General features: G+C 39.7%; 1 protein-coding gene across 5 annotated transcripts in view; it reads right to left on the bottom strand.

The window, feature by feature from the left end:
* Positions 1–9082: 9082 nt before the first annotated feature.
* tbc1d1 (TBC1 (tre-2/USP6, BUB2, cdc16) domain family, member 1) overlaps positions 9083–19613 on the bottom strand; it is a 293630-nt gene continuing 283099 nt past the window's right edge. For all 5 annotated transcript variants that reach the window (XM_043693132.2, XM_043693142.2, XM_043693152.2 and 2 more), the window contains 2 exons: positions 15025–15201; positions 9083–12635 (listed from right to left, as the gene is read on the bottom strand). In XM_043693132.2, the coding sequence (XP_043549067.1) occupies positions 12435–12635; positions 15025–15201 (378 nt within the window). In that variant the 3' untranslated portion in view covers positions 9083–12434. The remainder of the gene's footprint in view (positions 12636–15024; positions 15202–19613) is intronic.

Here is a 19613-nt window from a genome sequence, read left to right as displayed (position 1 = left end):
AGACTCTCATTTACCTCATGGTACATGCATGTATCACATAGCACATAGTATTTCACAATACGAAAGAACTGACATTAGTTGACATTATCTCGATGAAGGAAAACCAGATTCAAAGGTGGAAAATCATGAAAGATCATAAAATTAAAGTTCTTCTCACCTAAAGAAAGTTGATCTACCTGAATATGGGAGCACTAAGATACATCAAGTATCTGAGACAATTTCTAGCTCCAGAATTGCACCGCACATCAGGAAGCCAGTTTTCTCCAACATGTCTATTCTGGCTCTTTGAAACAGCTTTCCATTAGTCTCACCCCTCTACTCTTTCTCAGTGGTCCACTCTGATCTTTTGCAGTGATCCTGTAATTATTTCTTTTGCATGGGAGGTACTTAATTCCATTCTGAAAGTTGCTTTTAAATCCACTTCTACCATCCTTACAGACAGTGTATTGCAGATCATAAACACTTGTTACATTAAAATATGTCTCATCTTTTGGGTTTTCTTTGCCAACCATCTTAAAACTGTGCTTTCATCACCCAGCTTCCTGTTTGGAAATAGTCTCTCCCAATTTACCAGCAAAATGCTCCATAATTTTGCACACCTCAATTAAATCCCCCTCAGCTGTGGTACCACTCCAATAAGTCTTCCCCATACTGTCTCCAGACTGGCCCATTCTAAGTGTAGTATGTAGAATTCCACGCAATACTTTAGCAGATGAGGAGACCGCAAGAGATGTCTTGGTAGGAACAGGTGGAAAAATTAATTCATATTAGCTATCAAGATAGCAGTATATGGAGGTTAGGAAAGGGAAATAAGTTTTGTCGACTGTGGAAAATCCCAACTCAGACAACCAATTTTGGCGTCCGTGAATCAAAGAAGAATCAATGGAAGAGTACACAACTGAGGGTTTTTAAAAAAAATTATCCAATGGTAACAGAACTATGTAATGGAAGATTAGTTATAAGAGCACCAGATAAAGGTTAAAGCTTTTTCTGCTCAGCTATCACAAGGAGTTTCACTTCAGAGAACTGAATCTAAGAGATTTGGCTTTGGATAGAGAAAGTTGTAGGGTTCAAATATCCCTCCCACTTCATTGGTTTAAATGTTTGGTGTCAGAGGTATAAGACAATGCTTATTTGTTCAATTTTGTGCTCTGTTGAAATTAATAAGGGTTAATTCAGTTAATTCTCCCTGAAAGAGGAAAGTGTTGAGGAAACATTTAAAATGGAAAAGTTTCAGGTAATGATTTCCAATTTTATTGCTGTTGTTTGAGGCAGTGTTGAGGCTCCAGGCAGATGCTGGAAGGAGTCTTGAATATCACAAAATGTCAGTATCTCTTGATAAGTCATGGAATCCCAAAGGCATTCTAACCAGAATCTGCCCCCAAGGGTAAAGCTGACAGAAAACCTGCAAGAAACTCCAAATACTCCCTGTCAGGCTTCAGGACCCAAATGGATGTCCAAGCCTCAAAGGATCCAGCATCTGCAGTCATTGTTTTTATCAGGTTAAACCTCCCTCCTGCACTATTCCTACTGTAAGACCCTTGCAACAGCCACTTAAACAATGATAGCTTTCTGCTTTTACAGAGAGCAATCCTCACTGTCATCCAATTGTTTTATTATTCACTGTGCTGACTAACGCCTGCTATGGAAACAGAATTATTACTTCACAGGTTAAGAGGATTAGGCAATAGGTTTTTCACAGAATAATCATTACTTCCAAACAACCAACCAACTCAGAAGCAAAGCTTGCTCAATTGTGTTTTATTAACAGAGTTTGATTCCAAGACAATACTTTCTGAGTTCAAGGTTAACAGCTAAGCAAATTTTGACAGTTTGAGTAAATTGTTAAGACGATAATGGAAGGGAAACAGTGCTGAGTATATAATGGATAGCCAAACTGCTACCATTGGTTTTCCTCAACCATAGAAAATGTAACCATTTAAGCAGTTAGAAAGGGCTGAATCTTATTTTCTTTGGCTAAGTGCATCAGGTGTTCTTGCATGACTTTTTGAGTGAGATTGAGTGAGATTTCTCACTCTCTCTTATCAAACCCACATCATTAACCTCCTACCACTCTCTATGGCATCCCTCACGTCCAATTCTAGCCCCAGCTCATACCACGCTGTTCCCAGAATAACTCACCACTCTGCGGATATCTGCCCCAAAACACTAGCATTCCTGGTGCCCATGACACCTCAAACAGGTAGTGTGTAAACTGCATTGGACACCGAGGGATCCATTTCCAGGAGGGAGATAGAATTTTAACCAAGTAATTGACAACTAATCAGACATATAAACTCTACATCTGTTTAAATGTTACCATTCATTATTTCAAGGGAACTCCCCCCCATGGAACCATTCGATTTGTTCTAGATTGGGTTAGGATATCTGGTCGGCATGGACAGATTGGCCCGAAGGGTCTGTTCCCATGCTGCACATCTCAAGGACTCTAATTATTTAAACTGCACACCTGGCTGATCACTGCACCCCCCCACCACTCCCCCTGAAAGCTGCCTTCACCCAAAGCCCACCCATCTTTGGAACCTCCAGCCACACTCACTGGCTCCCCCTCAGCATCCTTCTCATTCCAACCCCCCCCACCCCCCAACCTCACCACCCCTCTTGCATCCACTTCCTCCCCAGCTCCACGCAGACACCACATACCAGGATCAAACTCCTGGAAAAAAGCAATTCCGAAACTGGACATCTTTCCCCTGGGAAGGTAGACCCTCCGTGCCCAAAGGATTACCCCTCACTAACACTCTCATCGTCCCACTCGCATTCCCGACTGCTCACTGCTTTATTTGTTGCTGTCGGGCTGAATGGTAAATTTGTGGATTCTCACATTTAGAACAAGGTTTGAGTGACGACTAAATAATGAAAAGCATCAACTATCAGAGAAGAATGGGAGAAGACGTAACTGTGCTGGGCATAAAATATTAAAAACGTGGTTATTTTGGTTCAAATTCAACTATCTCAAGAAAAGCAGCTGTGCAGAACCACAAAACATTCCACTACAGACATGTAATGTGATGTTACTTGCCTGAACATTATGCCATCTTTGACTCAGAGCAATTTATTAATTGGAGGAGAGAGGAAAACTGTGTGCAATTAACTGAATGGATCCCAGAGGATTTTGGAACAATAAAAAGGGAACACTGAAAGGTTTTCTCATGTGTAAACTGCATTGGACACCTAGAACTCCATTTCCAGGAGGGAGATAGAATTTTAACCAAGTAATTGACAACTAATCAGACACGTAAACTGTGCATCTGTGGGGTCACTTTAAATGTTACTATTCATTATTTCAAGGGAACTCCCCCCATGGAACCATTAAATTTGTTCTGAATTATTTAAACTAGTACTACACTTAAAACAAAAATTGGAAAAATTACAGAGGAAATCCCCCATTTTTGGAGAAGTTCTTAAAAGTTCACCACTATCATTTTTAAAAATCAGTAAAATCAGCTGCAAGATTTAATCAGTATTAAACCACATGGCCCAGTCAAGCCAGGAGGGCAAGCCTGGTTCAATGGAAAACACACCTAGAAATGAGAGGTCTACATACTGAAGCTACAAAGCAGAAATATTGACATGCCAAACAGCGTAGGTAGAAACTGATAGATCTGATCTGTTAGATTTGTCTAAGTTATGCAGTCCTGTCAGACAAATGATGGTGGATAATTAAACAACTCACTGGAGGCGGCGACACTCCATAAACATTCCCATCGTCAATAATAGGGGACCCAGCACATTAGTGAAAAGATAAAACTTGAAGCATTCATAATAATCTTTAGCCGAAAGTGCCAAGGCAACTCATCCTCAGGTCTCTAGCATCCCAGCTAACAATCTTCTGCTAATTTGTTTCACTCCACGTGACATCAAGAATCAGTTGGAGATACTGGATATTCCAAACAAAATTCCAGCAAAAGTACGGAGTGTTTGTCATTCAGTATAGTTGTGCCCCTAGCCAAGTTGTTACAACACAGTTACAACGCTGGCAACCATCCAACAATGTGGAAAATTACCCACAAGTCCTGTACGTAAAAAAGCAGGACAGATCCAACCCAGCCAGTTACTGCCCCATCAGTAAAGTGATGGAAGATGTCAACAACAGTGTTATCAAGCAGCACCTGCTCAGCAATAATGTGATCAGTGACACCTGTGCCCACACCTCCTCCCTCACTTCCATCCAAAGCCCTAAAGGAACCTTCCACATCCAAAGTTTTACCTGCACATCCACCAATATCATTTATTGTATCCGTTGCTCCCGGTGCGGTCTCCTCTACATTGGGGAGACTGGACGCCTCCTAGCAGAGCGGGTGAGGGAACATCTCTGGGACACCCGCACCAATCAACCACATCGCCCTGTGGCCCAACATTTCAACTCCCCCTCCCACTCTGCCGAGGACATGGAGGTCCTGGGCCTCCTTCACCGCTGCTCCCTCACCACCAGACGCCTGGAGGAAGAACGCCTCATCTTCCGCCTCGGAACACTTCAACCCCAGGGCATCAATGTGGACTTCAACAGTTTCCTCATTTCCCCTTCCCCCACCTCACCCTAGTTCCAAACTTCCAGCTCAGCACTGTCCCCATGACTTGTCTTACCTGCCTATCTTCTTTTCCACTTATCCACTCCACCCTCCCTCCTGACCTATCACCTTCATCCCCTCCCCCACTCACCTATTGTACTCTATGCTACTTTCTCCCCACCCTCACCCTCCTTTCACTTATCTCTCCACCCTTCAGGCTCTCTGCCTGTATTCCTGATGAAGGGCTTTTGCTTGAAACGTCAATTTTCCTGCTCCTCGGATGCTGCCTGAACTGCTGTGCTCTTCCAGCACCACTAATCCAGAATCTGGTTTCCAGCATCTGCAGTCATTGTTTTTACCCAATTTGGGTTGTCAAGGCCACTCAGTTCCTGACCTCAATACAGACTTGGTTCACGTGTGGACCAAAGAGCACAACCTGAGAGGAGAAAGAATGTGATTACGGTGGACATGAAGTCAGCAATTGACCAAGCGTGGCATCAAAGAGCCTGAGCAAAATTGGAGTCAATGAGGATTGGGGAAAACTCCCAACAGGCTGGAATCATACCTAACACATAGGAAGATGCCCAAGGCAGCGAGAGATCAATGATATCAGCCACAGCACTGGAGACATGTCCTGAGCCCAAACAGGCCTAGCTTCAGCTGTTTCAGCAATGATCTTCTGTCCATCATCAGATAAAAACTGGGTATGTTCACCAACGATTGGACAATTTGCAGTACCATTTGCAATTCCTCAGATACCGAAGCAGCCTGTCTCCAAAAGAATCAAGTCCTGGACAATATTCAGGCTTTGGCTGATAAGTGGTAAGTAATATGCATATTGCGTAAGTATTGGCCAGAGACACTCTCTCTCAGGAATGGCATTGCCATTACTCAGTTCCACCACTATTCACATGGTGGAGGTTACCGTTGACCAGAAACTGGACTAGACCAGCCAAATAAACACTGTAGCAACAAGAATATGTCAGAGGCTAGGAGTCATGCAATGTATAACTCGACCTCTGACCCTTCAAAACCTGACCACTATCTACAAGTTACAAGTCAGAAATGTAATGGAATATTCTCATGACTGGATAAGTGCAGCACCAGTATCACTCAGGAAGTTTGATGCCACCCAGGACAACGCAGCCTGTTTGAATGGGACCCCACCAAACATGTTCCAACTTCACTCCCTCCAGCATCTGCACAACTGGCAGCAGTGTGTACTATGCTCCATTTCCTTTGCTGTTAACCCAATATTTGTTAATTTACAATGGATGTCTTGGTTACTGGTAGAGACCCGTGTGAGTTTTATTTTATTATTCAGTGGCAGTGAAGAGGACTGGCCAAAGTAAAAACTTTTGAAATACCAAATAGATATTAGCCTTAAGGGAATTACGAAGAGTAGGAAAGGGCTTCTCACTATCCATCTGACTCAACAGTGGCTTCAGGGAAATTTCAAACAACTTATTTTTAGTATGCAAGGTGGACTCCCTGCTCTATTACCAACTCTGACTGGAAGCTCACTATGCAGAAAGAGTATGGTTCATTGGGGCAGGTTTGGGGTGTGAGGGGATGGTGGTGGGAATGCCATAAACTGTAATAAAGCTTAAAAACCTGCATTATCTTCAGGGATATAGAGAAATGTTTTTTGTGAACAATAAGTGAAAATTATAGAAAATAGGAGGAGTAGGCCATTCGGTCTTGAGCCGGATTCGCCTTTCCTTATGATCATGACTGGTCATCCACCTCAGTAGGAGACAGTGAGCTCTGCAGATGCTGGAGATCAGAGTTGAGAATGCGTTGCAGGAAAAGCACAGTAGGTCAGGCAGCATCCGAAGAGCAGGAAAATTAACATTTCGGGCTGGAGCCCTTCATCAGGAGCCTATTCCAGCTTTCTCCCCACATCTTTTAATTCCTTTAGCCCCAAATGCTCTATCCAACTCCTTTGTGAAATCATGGAATGTTTTGGCTTTGACCGCTTTCTGTGGTAGTGTATTCCACAGGTTCACCACTCTTTGGGAGAAGAAATTTCACCTCATCTCTGTCCTAAATTTCGATTTAGATTTTATGCCATCTTAAACTGTGACCCCTCGTTGTGGTCTCTGCCCTCATTGGGAACCTTCTTTCCATATCTATCCTCTCTACTCCTGCTACTTATTTTGGTTTCAATGAGATCAACCCCTCATCCTTCTAAAGTCTAGCAAATATAATCTTAATTGATTTATTGGCCTTCAATTCCTCCACTTCCCCCACAGAATTTCTGTACTCAGTTCCTTGCATTCCACCCTCTCACTAAACCTGGTGTTCCCAATTAAAAAATGCATTTAGTTGGTCAGCCATTTCTTTGTTCCCAACTATAAATTCCTGCTTGACTGTAAAGCATTTCATTTATCTTCACATACCAATAAAAACCTTTACCATCTTTATGTTCCCATAAGCTTGCTCACTTACTGTTTTCCTTTTCTTAACCGATCCTTTTGCCCTCCTTTGCTGAGTTCTAAACTGTCCCACTCCTCAGGTCTGTAATTTTTCTGGCCAATTTTTATGCCTCTTCATTGGATCTAATACTATCTCTAATCTCCCTTGTAAGCCATGGCTTGGCCACTTTTCCTGTTTTACTTCTACGCCAGAGGAGAATGAACAATTGTTGCAGTTCACCTAGGTACTCTCTGAATGTTTGCCATTGCCTAAAGAGATGGTGGTGGAAAGGCATTGTTCCCCAATCTGTTTCATATCACTATATTTTCCTCTATTTAGGTTCATGACCCTAGTCTCAGAATCAACTGTCACTCTCCACCTCAATGGGGAATTTTACTATATTATGGTCATTCATTCCAAGTGGCCGTACAATCCGATTGTCAATTATTCCTTTCTCATTACCCAATAGTCTGTTCTCTCATTGGCTCATCAAACATATTGCTCCAGAAACCTGTATATGCTTCAGGATTCTTTCTTTACAGTATTATTACTAATTTGATTGCCCAACCTATAAACAGATTAAAGTCAGCTATAATTGTGGCATGCATCTCTTTCCTCTCTAATGCCATTCCTAACATCACCCCTACAGTTTGATGCTTTTTGCCCCTTGGGGTTTTTCAGCTCCATCAGATTCCACATCACTGGAGCTAATGCCTTTCTTAATTATTGTGTTAATTTCCACTTTAACCATCAATGCAACTACACTGCCTTTCCTTTTTGGCTTGTCCTTCCTAACTATTGAATTTCCCTGAAAGTTCAGTTCCCATCCCTGGTCACCCTGCAGTCATGTCTCTAATCCTCTGCGTAGATCATACCGGTTTCCAACGATTTGCTTAATTAATTCATCCACTATTAAGAATGCTCTGTGCATTAAGGGCACAAAGCCTTACGGCTTATCTTCTTAACATTACTTGTCCTTTTTCCATTATTTTCAATGCACTTCTGTTTGATTTTGGCCCTTGATTTCTCTGCCCTCTTGGTCCCTACTCCTTCCCTGGCTACTCTCTTCCTTTGATATACTTATAGAATATTTTAGGATTTTCCCAAATCTTACCCTCCAAGGGTTTCTTTCATGCACCCTTTTTGCTTTCCTAAGTTACCCCCGCACTTGCTATACTCCCCTGGTAGAGATTGTACAGTGGTCGTCAGTACAGGCTTTGTGAGTCAAAGGGCCTTCTCTGCACTGTACGAGACTTAGTTCTCTGTTACTATGGGTAGAGCCAAGTACCACATCAATCTTTGCACAGACAGAGGAACTCAGCACAGAAATAAATTTCATTACCCCAACAGATCAGGACAAGCAACAGCATTCAGCTATATGCAATAATATATTGTATTAAACATCAGGCAATAATATGCACAAGGAACTGCAAGATCTCAACGTCAGGATTGACTTGTCAGTGATTCTTCTGAATGCCTCACATCATACATAATTCCTCATTTCATATTATTTCTTTCATTTGCCATTGTAACCTGCCTATTGACATCTGGGTTTGACTGCATTTCATGAGAATCAGAGAGCATTCTCACTCTTTCCATTACAAACACAACACATTATAAAATGATAGGAGAGGGTGGCTATAGCTGATACACCCATAACCTCCAAACCCTCACTTTTATGAGCAAGTTAAATTCCCTCACAGGGCAGGCAGAAAAGGTACATGGTGACATCAAGTTGCAAGGATTCATTATGAGTGATCCAATAGTATGGCAAGGAGAAATAAATGTCATAATCAGAAAGAATAGCTGCAAATGAAGCATATATTTGCAACCGTATGTTGAGTTTCTTTGGATTTTCAGGGTGTATCCTCTACCTACCCTTGAGAGGGAGTTTCAAAACCAACCTATCCCAGCAACCTTCACCAGATCTGTAAAGGCTTTTCCTGAGATGTACCCCAATATCATAGGCACCTTCCATTACCTGGTTACTGAGGGACACACTCCATCATCTTGTCCCACAGAAAATCTACTGAGATTAACAGCAGAGACTCCCAGTTGATACATCCCAGCAATTGTACATTGTATACTTTTTGGATCCAAGACTTACAAATGAATCAAAAACAAATAAGAAATTAGTGATTCAAAACAGTTTATTAATTAAAAATTCAAACCTAAAAACAGGGATGGTGTTTTATTATAGTTCTGCACATGCCCAATTCCTTTGGTGCATCCATCTCTTCCCCTCTTTCCCTACCCCATAGAATTTCTGAAGTTAGGCACAGGGACATCTTTGCCATATATCACAGATGCAACATTTATAATTACTACTAAAAAATCAGCAGCAATATTCCACTTTTAAAAATACTGAAGCCCACATAGCATATTACAAAGAAAAATGAGCAAATGTTGTCAAATTTGAGATGGCAGTGTAAACATTCTAAACGTGTCAAGTTCTCTTACTGGATCTGTAACAGTATAGAAATGTATGACTATTCTCAACAGTGAATTACACTAAAGTTAAACACAACACTGCAGACCCAACAGAAATGCAAATACCAGCCATCTTGAGTTTCACAGTAGCATTATTTGACCTGTTATCAATCAATATAAACCAGATCCAAATCTAACTTTATTCGTAGACCAGCAGGTATTGTTAAGTTACATTTTAAACTCACACTAATGCTGGTGGTTTATTTGCTTATAGACACTAAACAGTGGCAGTCTTTGACTAATTTATGGCACATGGCTAGTTATAAAGAAATCTGACTGAGACCCACTGCAAACTGTTGTGTTTCAGCAAAGAAACCCATTGAATGGGTAACAAAAAAAAAAATCACAGCTTTATGGCAATCTGTTTAATGCACACCATTTCCGAGTGCCATTGAGCTCCTCTCACTCATATTATGCAATTTTACAACTGAGGAATCAGAATCATACAAAGAAGGCACATGAACATGTAAAACACAAAGAATTATGCTGGTGTTCAAATACATTGGAATCTCAACATTGGAATGATGTTCAATACCTACACTGCCTTTGCTTTTAAGGAGTTCCTTCAGGTAAGGATAGCAAGAACTTTTATTGCCTTTGGGCTATCAGTCCAATTATGATGTCATGTGTCTCCTCGAATATAGTCTTCATTGAAAAATCTATGCAGCTGGCATTTGTACCAGTTCAATTTATCTAATTAGTTGGTTTATTTTGACATCATTCTTCTATTTAGTTTGTGAATAATCCAAATGATCAATAGACAAAGAAAAGTCACTTGTCCTTTCAGCATTTAACTCTGGAGTGCCTTAGTGAAGGATGAAAGAGAATGAAAGCAGAACAGGAATCAATCTATTGAACATGTTAGAGACCAATTCTGTTTAATGCAAATTTCCCTACCAAATATTGCTTTAATTGTTTCTAAACTCAAGCAATTTGGCTTAAACAGAGAATAAAAACAGTAATGTATTGAAATGCTGATTTTCAATTTTTAAAATAGAAGTCAGCTTGTGTTTAATTGGATTTCCAAGTCTATTGAGTAAACCTTCAGCTTTTTCATTCTCTTCATATTCACTGGTTGTCAGAGGTTCACATTCAATACTCAATCAATTGTCAAGCACAATCAATTTCATCAATATACCGATGCACTGCACTGTTGAATGAAATGCCCGCATAATGGAAAACTCATTTGAAAAAAATATTGTCACCTTTGGTGTTTTGCTTTCGATACTAGAATTTCACCAAATGTAAACACTAATGCAAGCCTTGTCAGCAGCACGATGATAGTCATCAATAACTATAATTGTTACACAATCATGGTTAACATTTTGCCCCTTTCTTGAGCACTTTCTATTCATGTAATGGTAACATACTGACAATGACAAAAGATGGTCTAGAAACCACCATCCATAGTATAAAATATTATCAACTGTGGTATGCAAGTATTATAAAAATGCCAGTTAATTTGGATCGCAATTTCTATTTGCCTGTATACTTCTATTTGTATTGTCATTTATAACTTCCTGGAGACGATTTGAATTTATATTTTAAATCCAGTATTAATTTTGTTCACAAAATGAAATATTTATTTTTAAACTTAAATATAAAAATCAGCTAATGTCTGTCTAATTCAACGCTTCACCACTACATCTGGAACCAGAGTGATTTGTAATTGTTGAGTGCAGAGGTGCTCAAAGGTATGAGTGGAACAACATAAATGCCACCAGCTGTTTTTGTTTGAATGATTCATGTAATTTATTCTTCCTTTGTTTTTCTGTTCAACGTCACCACTTCAATTTGGGAATGACGAGAGAGTGAGAGTTGGAGTGAGGGAGAGACAGAGTGCAAGGGAGCAAGCAAGACAGAGAATGCGAGCGAGCGAGAGAGAGAGTGTGAGTGAGAGAGATGAGAAACCAAAGCAACGTGATCCTAACAATTCTTTTTGACTGGATTCTTTAAAAAAATACATGGTGCAACTCTTGCCTGTGTGATACATAGATTTAAAATAAAGTCAGCAGCTGTAACATGGAAGATACAACTGTCAAAGCACAGATGCTCATTGACCCCAGACTCATGGGGTAGCAGAGCAGTAGAGAAAATTAATAAATTGCAATGTTTATTGAAAAAATAATACTGAAATCGAACTGTTGGGGACATTAATATACATTAATATGTTAATGGCCCCAGAAACAGGTCCACATAATACCCTAATACCACTGATTCAAAGACTCTGTCTCTCCCTCTTCTATCCTCCTCCTAATATTTTCACAAAGCAATATTTGTCAAAGAGTGGAAGTCTGATCTCTCCTTGCTTCTCAGTTTTCTTTTGTCACTGCTCAGTGATTGGACTGTTCAAGATTAACTGAGCTGTAACAGGTTTTGTTATTTCCCAAATGGTTTATATCAGATGGAATCAATCTAAAGAGATAACCAAAGTGTAAAAATGCTTTTGTAAGAATTGTAAAAATGAAATCCTGCTTTGTCCACAAACAAAAACTCTACTTATATTAAGTGAATTATGGAAAGTAAAGCAAAATGCCCAATTAATGGCCAAAGGAAGTTTAGAATAGTTTTTTTTAAACCACCTGAAATGGAGCAACCAGCCAGGAAGTAAAGCTCCAGGTCAAAACCTTTCAACATTAACAATTTACTACAAGTATAGGAGTCACTCTAAATTGTATCTGTATACAAGATACTATGGTGAACACTGCAAACACTGTATCCAAATCTATTGGTTACATTGTGGGGAAAAAAAGGGTGCAACCATTAGGTATCACACAATTCTCGGAGAAAGGAATCTCTCTTGATCGGTCTTTAACAGTAGGGGATGATCCAGTGATTCATATTGTCACTGTGTTGCTGGACATTGTTGTGCCTTTGAATAGATCCAAATATGGATCTTTCTTGTTGTGAAGGAATCAGAAAATCCCACTGGCTTACCGAATTCATTTAAAAAAAATCTGTTTTCTCTTCTGTAAAGTGCATCAGATTTTACAATCAATCATGTTCTTGTGCTTCAGACAGTGTTCTGTTATCAGCGGGTTCAGTGCTGGGAACCTGCTTTTGAAATTCTTCAACTGCAGCCAGAAGCGCCGCTCTTTCCAGCTCTAAGGTACAAATGACTTGCTTCAACCTTCCTTCATTGGACAGCAAGGTCTTCACTGTGGCTTCCAGGCTCTCAATTTTGCTATGAGCGACCTTTCAGGACAAAAAGAAATTCACATTTATAATGACTTGTACAATCTCTTAACAGTCAAAAAATATTTGACAACTAAGGAATAATTTTCAATGGATAAGCAGTCCTGTAATGAAGGGAAAAGACAATAGGTGCAGAAGTAGGCCATTCAGCCCTTCGAGGCAGCACCACCATTCATTATGATCATGACTGATCATCCACAATCAGTATCCTGTTCCTGCCTTATCCCCATAACCCTTGATTCCATTACCTTTAAGAGGTTTATCCATCTCTTTCATGAAAGTATCCAGAGACTTGGCAACTGGTAATTAATACACATGATCTGACAAACAACAATGAGATAGCCCACAGAGAGATTATTGCAGTTCAGGTAAGGGAAACCTCACTGCTGTACTCTGGATATTTTACAGGCACAGGAGAGGGAAGCCTCCGTTCAAATGTCACCAAGATATCAACCAGCTTTCAGGTTTTGGTGCGGACTTGAGTATAGGAACCGCAAATCTGTAACAATGATGCAATCAGAACATGCTTGGTTGGTTCCCATCTAATTTTACTATAAATAACATTCATGTGATATGGGTTTCACTTTCTTCAGCACAAATTGAAAAACTTGCTATAGTCAGTCAAGTGTCAACCACACTGATGTGGGTTTAGAGTTGCATACAGGCCAGACTGGTTCGGAATAGCAGATGCGCTTCCCAAAAGTCAATGAAGCAGGAGTCCTTTCATACAAATCCAGGTGTTTTATGGTCAGTAGATGACTCTCCCAGATTTATTTACATAGCTATATTTAAGTTCTTTTCCACCATGGTGGGATTCGAACTAATTTCTCAGAATCATTAGTCCTTATTAGTCCAGATAGCAAGATTATAAAGTCAGCTACCAGACCCTGTCTTTGTTCCAAGTTCTTTGATATTAATACTCTCTTGGATTATCTGTCAATTGTATTATTGAATACTACTTTGGGTCTAGGTCCACAGCCTTTTAACTCCTAAAATCATTCAGTTTTCCCAGAGAAGGCAAGCAGCAAAGATTTCTGTCAAAGCAACACTTCAGCTAGTCATCAGGATACAACAGTAGTCTAATGGAATTTCTCAAGCTTGCCTTACATATAACTGCATCACCAGCCTATACATTTTTCCATAAACAATTACACATATAAAATTGAAGTCTTGCCATGAGCATGATGCTATAGAATACAAAATTCCTTACTATAGTTGCCCTGTAATATCATGTTTGTACATTTTACTGTTAGACTGTCACATTATCAAAAGTATTAGTGGTCGATAGTACAGCACTTGAATACCACTGAAAATTGACATATTGCCCAAAGCTTTTATCTTGCACTTATCAGGACCAATGCAAGAGTGCCAAATTTCAAACAATTGCAATAATTTATACTTCAGATGACAAGGGTGCTGATTAGTTGTCAAGTTGACTGATTATTTGAGGTATTTTAATGATAAAAGCAATGGAGAACTATACTCTCCACTAGTTCCCAGTCACTCAAAACAATTTCAATGCTTCAATGTATTCATTCTCTTTACAGACAACAGGTCTCCACAAATGAATGCATGCCACATGTACTAAGTTTAAGTTAGTTTGATTGATTATCTTAAAAATGATTGTAAGTCTACCAATTTGCAAACTCAGGACTATTCAGTAAGTATTACCCAACCACATCTCGAGCAGGGGTTTTATTTTGAAATTTGTGGTAGTGGGCTGTCTGAGTATGGTCTGCACTTTGCCTATTGTGGACAGCCAAAACAACATGTGCTGTGCTTCAAACAGCCATTTGCTGGGATAGGGGGCCTATGTACCAGGACACAAATCTTTTACATGACCATGTATGTAATTGTGAAATGTGCAGTGTGCCATTTTGGACTAATTGCAGTACCCAGTTAGTAGAAAACACTGTGTGTGTAGTTATTGCACAATAAAGAATAAAATGGCGAGCTTAATCATTTATTCAAGTATCTGAGATACTTTGTCTTTCTACTTTCAGTGTACCTGTGATGCCACGTGCATATGCTGCATGTCCCAGGCATTGGTGTTCAACTTCAACACCATCCAATTAATTTAATATAACATGGTTCATATATGCTTGCTAGTGACTTTATATATTCCTTTACAAGGGTCTGCTTTCTGAAACAAAAAAAATGTTCAAGCCTTGTGCCTTTACGGAGTTTGGGGAAAATATTCTTCTCTTTGCTTTCTCCATGGTAATGGTTCAGCCAGTCTGGGTAGACCTGTCAACTAATCACCATCCCTTTGTTCCTTTCATTTGAAATTTGGCATTCTTGACAAAAGGCTTCAGCAGCATTCCTCTGTCTACAGCAACAATGTGAACAGAAGATTTGTAATATTTTGTTCAAAATTCATTTGACTAACCTCAAGTTCTTCCAGTAGATCACTGTTTTGCTTGCGTAAGCAGTTGTTATTTTTTTCCAATTTTTCTAATCGTTCGTTGTCACTCATGGCAGCTGAAGAATCTATTAGCTCATCTTGAAGAACATGGTATTCAACCTCATAGGCTTGCAGCTGTTTGGAAAGGTCCATCTCAAACACCTAGACAGATCAACACAGATCATTTCTAATATAACAAAAAAAATCCTTTAGTGTTTTTTTCAATGAGTTACCCAATTAGTAACTTGTTTCCTCCCTTTTGTAACTTTAACTTCTTCCTTACGCAAAGATGTAGCTGAAATATTTTGTCATTGCTCCAAATTAAAAGTGGGTAAAAACAATGACTGCAGATGCTAGAAACCAGATTCTGGATTATTGGTGCTGGAAAAGCACAGCAGTTCAGACAGCATCTGAGGAGCAGTAAAATTGACGTTTCGGGCAAAAGCCCTTCATCAGGAATACAGGCCTGTATTCCTGATGAAGGGATGGAAATGTGTTGCTGGAAAAGCGCAGCAGGTCAGGCAGCATCTAGGGAACAGTAGAATCGACGTTTCGGGCATTAGCCCTTCTTCAGGAAGAAGGGCTAATGCCCGAAACGTCGATTCTACTGTTCCCTAGATGCTGCCTGACCTGCTGCGCTTTTCCAGCAACACATTTCCATCTCTAATCTCCAGCATCTGCAGACCTCACTTTCTCCTTCCTGATGAAGGGCTTTTGCCAGAAACATTGATTTTACCTCTCCTCGGATGCTGTCTGAACTGCTGTGCTTTTCCAGGACCAATAATCCAGAATCTGGTTTCTAGCATCTGCAGTCATTGTTTTTACCCACTTTCCAGAATAAAAATTAAAAGTGACCCTGATACAAAAAGATTGAATTACCGGTAGTATATTCTTTGTACGTAAACAATTTCCACAGGCTGGCAAAAACATAGCAGCGGCTTCCCATTTAATAATGTTAATAAATAAATAAAAAATTCCAACAACTTGAATATCACTGTGCAATTAGTTTAGCAGACAACAGGAACTTCTACTGAAAAATGCATCCCTTATTTCCCCTTTTCTATATTATCTATAAAAAAACAAATTTCAAAATGACATATCCTGAAGGATAACTTGCAAAAAGAGAAACAGATTTTTAAAATCAGATCCATTACCTGTGCCACTGAAGGTGGGTACTGGAAATGTTTTCAACCTTGTTTGTTAATCAGCCTTGTTTGTAAATAAAATATGTTAAAATCCAAGAGATGGATTTCAGTCAAATTTGATATTCTGACAAGCCATGGCTAATCTACAAATCTAGATCTGGGAACCTTTAAAAGGATGCAGGTCCAACATGGCGAGGATCTTGCAGCTGATGTTAATGAAAGAAGAGGTTTCAGGATGGATGAGCAAACTGACCAGAGCAATGAAGCATCGGAACACCTACAAACGAGGGGAGTTAACTGGGATATGGCAGTAGTGGGATCAATGTAGTCATCAAGGAAACAGACACCATGCTGCATAGTGAACAGCATGAATCCCAGGATGTTGTCTTGCCTACCCTTTGCCATATTTCAGAAATGCAGCTTTAAGTTGGAAAGGAATTTACAGTGGGAGGGGCAAGAAACAGTTTTTCAAAATAGACAAACATACATATATCTAAGACTAGGAAAGGGATTCTGTATAAACGTTTAGGGGTTAAATTAAAAAGCAGAGCCCCATTATTACCTGAATGAAGATCAAATTAGAGGAAGGCAATAGTATTAGAAGACTAAATGTGTGGTTCAAAGATTGGTTTGGGAGAAATAGGTTTTGGCTCCAGTGGAACTGGCACCAGTCTAGCAAAATGTTAAGATGGCCTTCACCTGGAACAGCTGTTCTAGTGGGTGTATAACTAGGATGGTTTTCTAACCAGTAGGGGGTGAGGGATCAGATACGGGAAGATTTGTTAAATTAAAGGTAGAGAACGAGGCAAACAAAATAAAGTTGGATTAAGGGAACTAATAGCTTCTTACTGCCAACCTCAAACTGAAGGTTCAAACTTTACAGTGGTCTTGGAGATAAGGCAAGAGGTTGTGAAATAATTTTAAAAAAAAGACATGATCCTAGCTGAATGCACACAGCATCCTCAGCAAGGTGGATGAATTGATGGCACAGACAGATGTAAGCAGATATGATGAAACAGCTGTTACAGAGATGTGACAACAGGCTAATCAAGGCAGGTAAGTGAACAATCAAGGGTATTCCACATTTCGGAAGAAGATAAGAAAAGGACAATAGGTCGTGCTAACCAGTACATTAGTGAGAATGGACCTTGGATTACAAATTCAAGATGTAAAATCATTTAAGTGGAGCTAAGAAACAGCAAATAGCAGCAGCAAACATTGGTATGTGTGGGTTACAGCCCACCATAGTGGCAACGAAGAGCACTCTATGAATCAGGAAGTTAAAGTGAACGTAACAAGAGTAATATTATAATTACAGCTACATGTCGACTGGGTCAACCTAATTAGCATATATATTATGAAGGATAGATCTTCTGAATGCATACATGGTTTCTGAAAACATTTTTTGAGAAACCAGCCCCAGACTTACTACTTTAAATCTTTTATGTAATAAGGAAGGGTTAATTAATTATAAAAGAGCCTTTAGGGAAGAATGACCTTAATGAGAGAATTTTACATTAAATCTGCAAATGATGGGCCTGTAGTTAAACAAAATAGAAGACAAAGGGAAGAGTGGAAAATTAATTGGAAGGAGGTAGACAGTTGCTTTCCCTGTTCCCTGCAAGGGACACTGATCTATTTCTATTCCATAATTCCAGTAACCTCTGGGGAAAGACATGGCATGATTAAATGGGAAAGGGAAAATCTATTTGAGGGTGGGAGCGGTTCGTAGACCGGTCCATGAAACATGTGGACAATTATTCTTCAATCTCCAAGAATAATCTTCCTCACAGGATATGTTAATAATCACACTTCACTTCTAAGCGTTCTATAATAAACAATGCACCTCACCACGATGCACTTCACCATAGTCTACAGGCTGTGAAACTATGCCCTAAGTTTTAAATAATTCAGAAAAGAGCACATAGCTACCAGACAATGATCAGAGACAACCTGGAAAATTATAATAATCTAACTCACTGTGAAGGGTTAAGTTAGGGGGGGAAAATGAGTGAAAACTTCAGCCAGAGCTACAGTAGCAATTCTCATCAAGTATTTCAGTGTTTTATTTGATTGAAATTTATGGAGAAATCTATGAAATATTAAGAAGGGACTTGAATCAGGTGGCCTCCTAGGTCTGCTTTTGTAGAAGAATTGATCTGAATGTTGTCATCATGCCGAAAGCCACATCTCAGTGTTCGAAAGCAAAAGCAGACCATTCAGTACTTGATCTGTCAATCAATTGCTTGTGGTTCAGATGTTTTTTCCTGTTCCTTCTTAAATACTTCTGTTGTATTTATTTTTGCACCCCGGTATAACCAGCAAACTCACATGGTGCTAGGTACATGCTACGTGATTGACGTGCTTTTCACCCGAATTCAGTATAGGTGACCCTCGCACCCCGTATCCGCAGACGATATGTTCCAAGGCATACCACAGATGCCGGAAACTGCAGATAGTAGCAAACCCTATCATTTAAATGGAGAACGAAGTTACCGCCCCAGCAGCCCCCTGGAATTATTTGTGGAATGTTCCATGTGATTTTTTTGGGGCGGGGTAAACCGCATATAACTGAAACCACAGAAACTGAATCCGTGGATATGGGGGGGCGGGGGCGGTTCTACTGCACTTCCTTTCTGCATGGACATAAAAGGCTTCCATGTGCGATATGAACTCTATCCCATCTACTGAAAACTGACATATCTCTTCCTCTCCTTATATTTAGGTTTCTACCTTCAAATCAGAACGTGAAAGGCGTATTAGAACATCTTACATTTTTTCCTCCTTCCCCAAGGCAAGATTTGGAGGTGCCAGTGTTGGACTAGGGTGTACAAAGTTAAAAATCATATAACACCAGGTTTTAGTTCAAAAGGTTTATTTGGAAGCACTAGCTTTCGGAGCGCTGCCCCTTCATCAGGTAGCTGTGGAGAATAAGATTGTAAGTCACAGAATTTATAGCAAAAGTTTAAAATGTGATGTAACTGAAATTATATATTGAAAAGATCAGGATTGTTTGTGAAGTTTCTCATCCTTTAGAATGACCATGTTGGTTTTAGTTGTTTCATATGTAAATCACAAAACTTTTTAAAAAAGTTACATTGTCAAATGAACTTTAACAATTAGAGTCATGTCGGCCCAGGTAATGTATCAAAGGTATTAGTTGCCCTGTATGAGGCTGTCTGTGCTACAATGGACAGACTGATTCTAATCTAAAAAATGGATTTACAGAATCTTACATGGATTCATGCAGTTTTTGAGCAAAGTAAAATGTAATTCTGCAAGTACTAGTTCACCCCACAAATATATATATATATATATATATGTGTGTGTGTGTGTGTGTGTGTGCGCGTGCTGGGGGTGGGGGAGGAAGGTCGAGTGTCTGTGAGAGGGTGTGTGTGGGAGTGTGTGTGAGATTATATGCAAGTATAT

Source organism: Chiloscyllium plagiosum, unplaced genomic scaffold (assembly GCF_037043375.1).
Source record: "Chiloscyllium plagiosum isolate Xiang-an unplaced genomic scaffold, Cpla_swu_hap1 HiC_scaffold_1, whole genome shotgun sequence".
Classification (NCBI taxonomy): domain Eukaryota; kingdom Metazoa; phylum Chordata; class Chondrichthyes; order Orectolobiformes; family Hemiscylliidae; genus Chiloscyllium; species Chiloscyllium plagiosum.
This window is presented reverse-complemented; position numbering and strand designations above follow the sequence as displayed.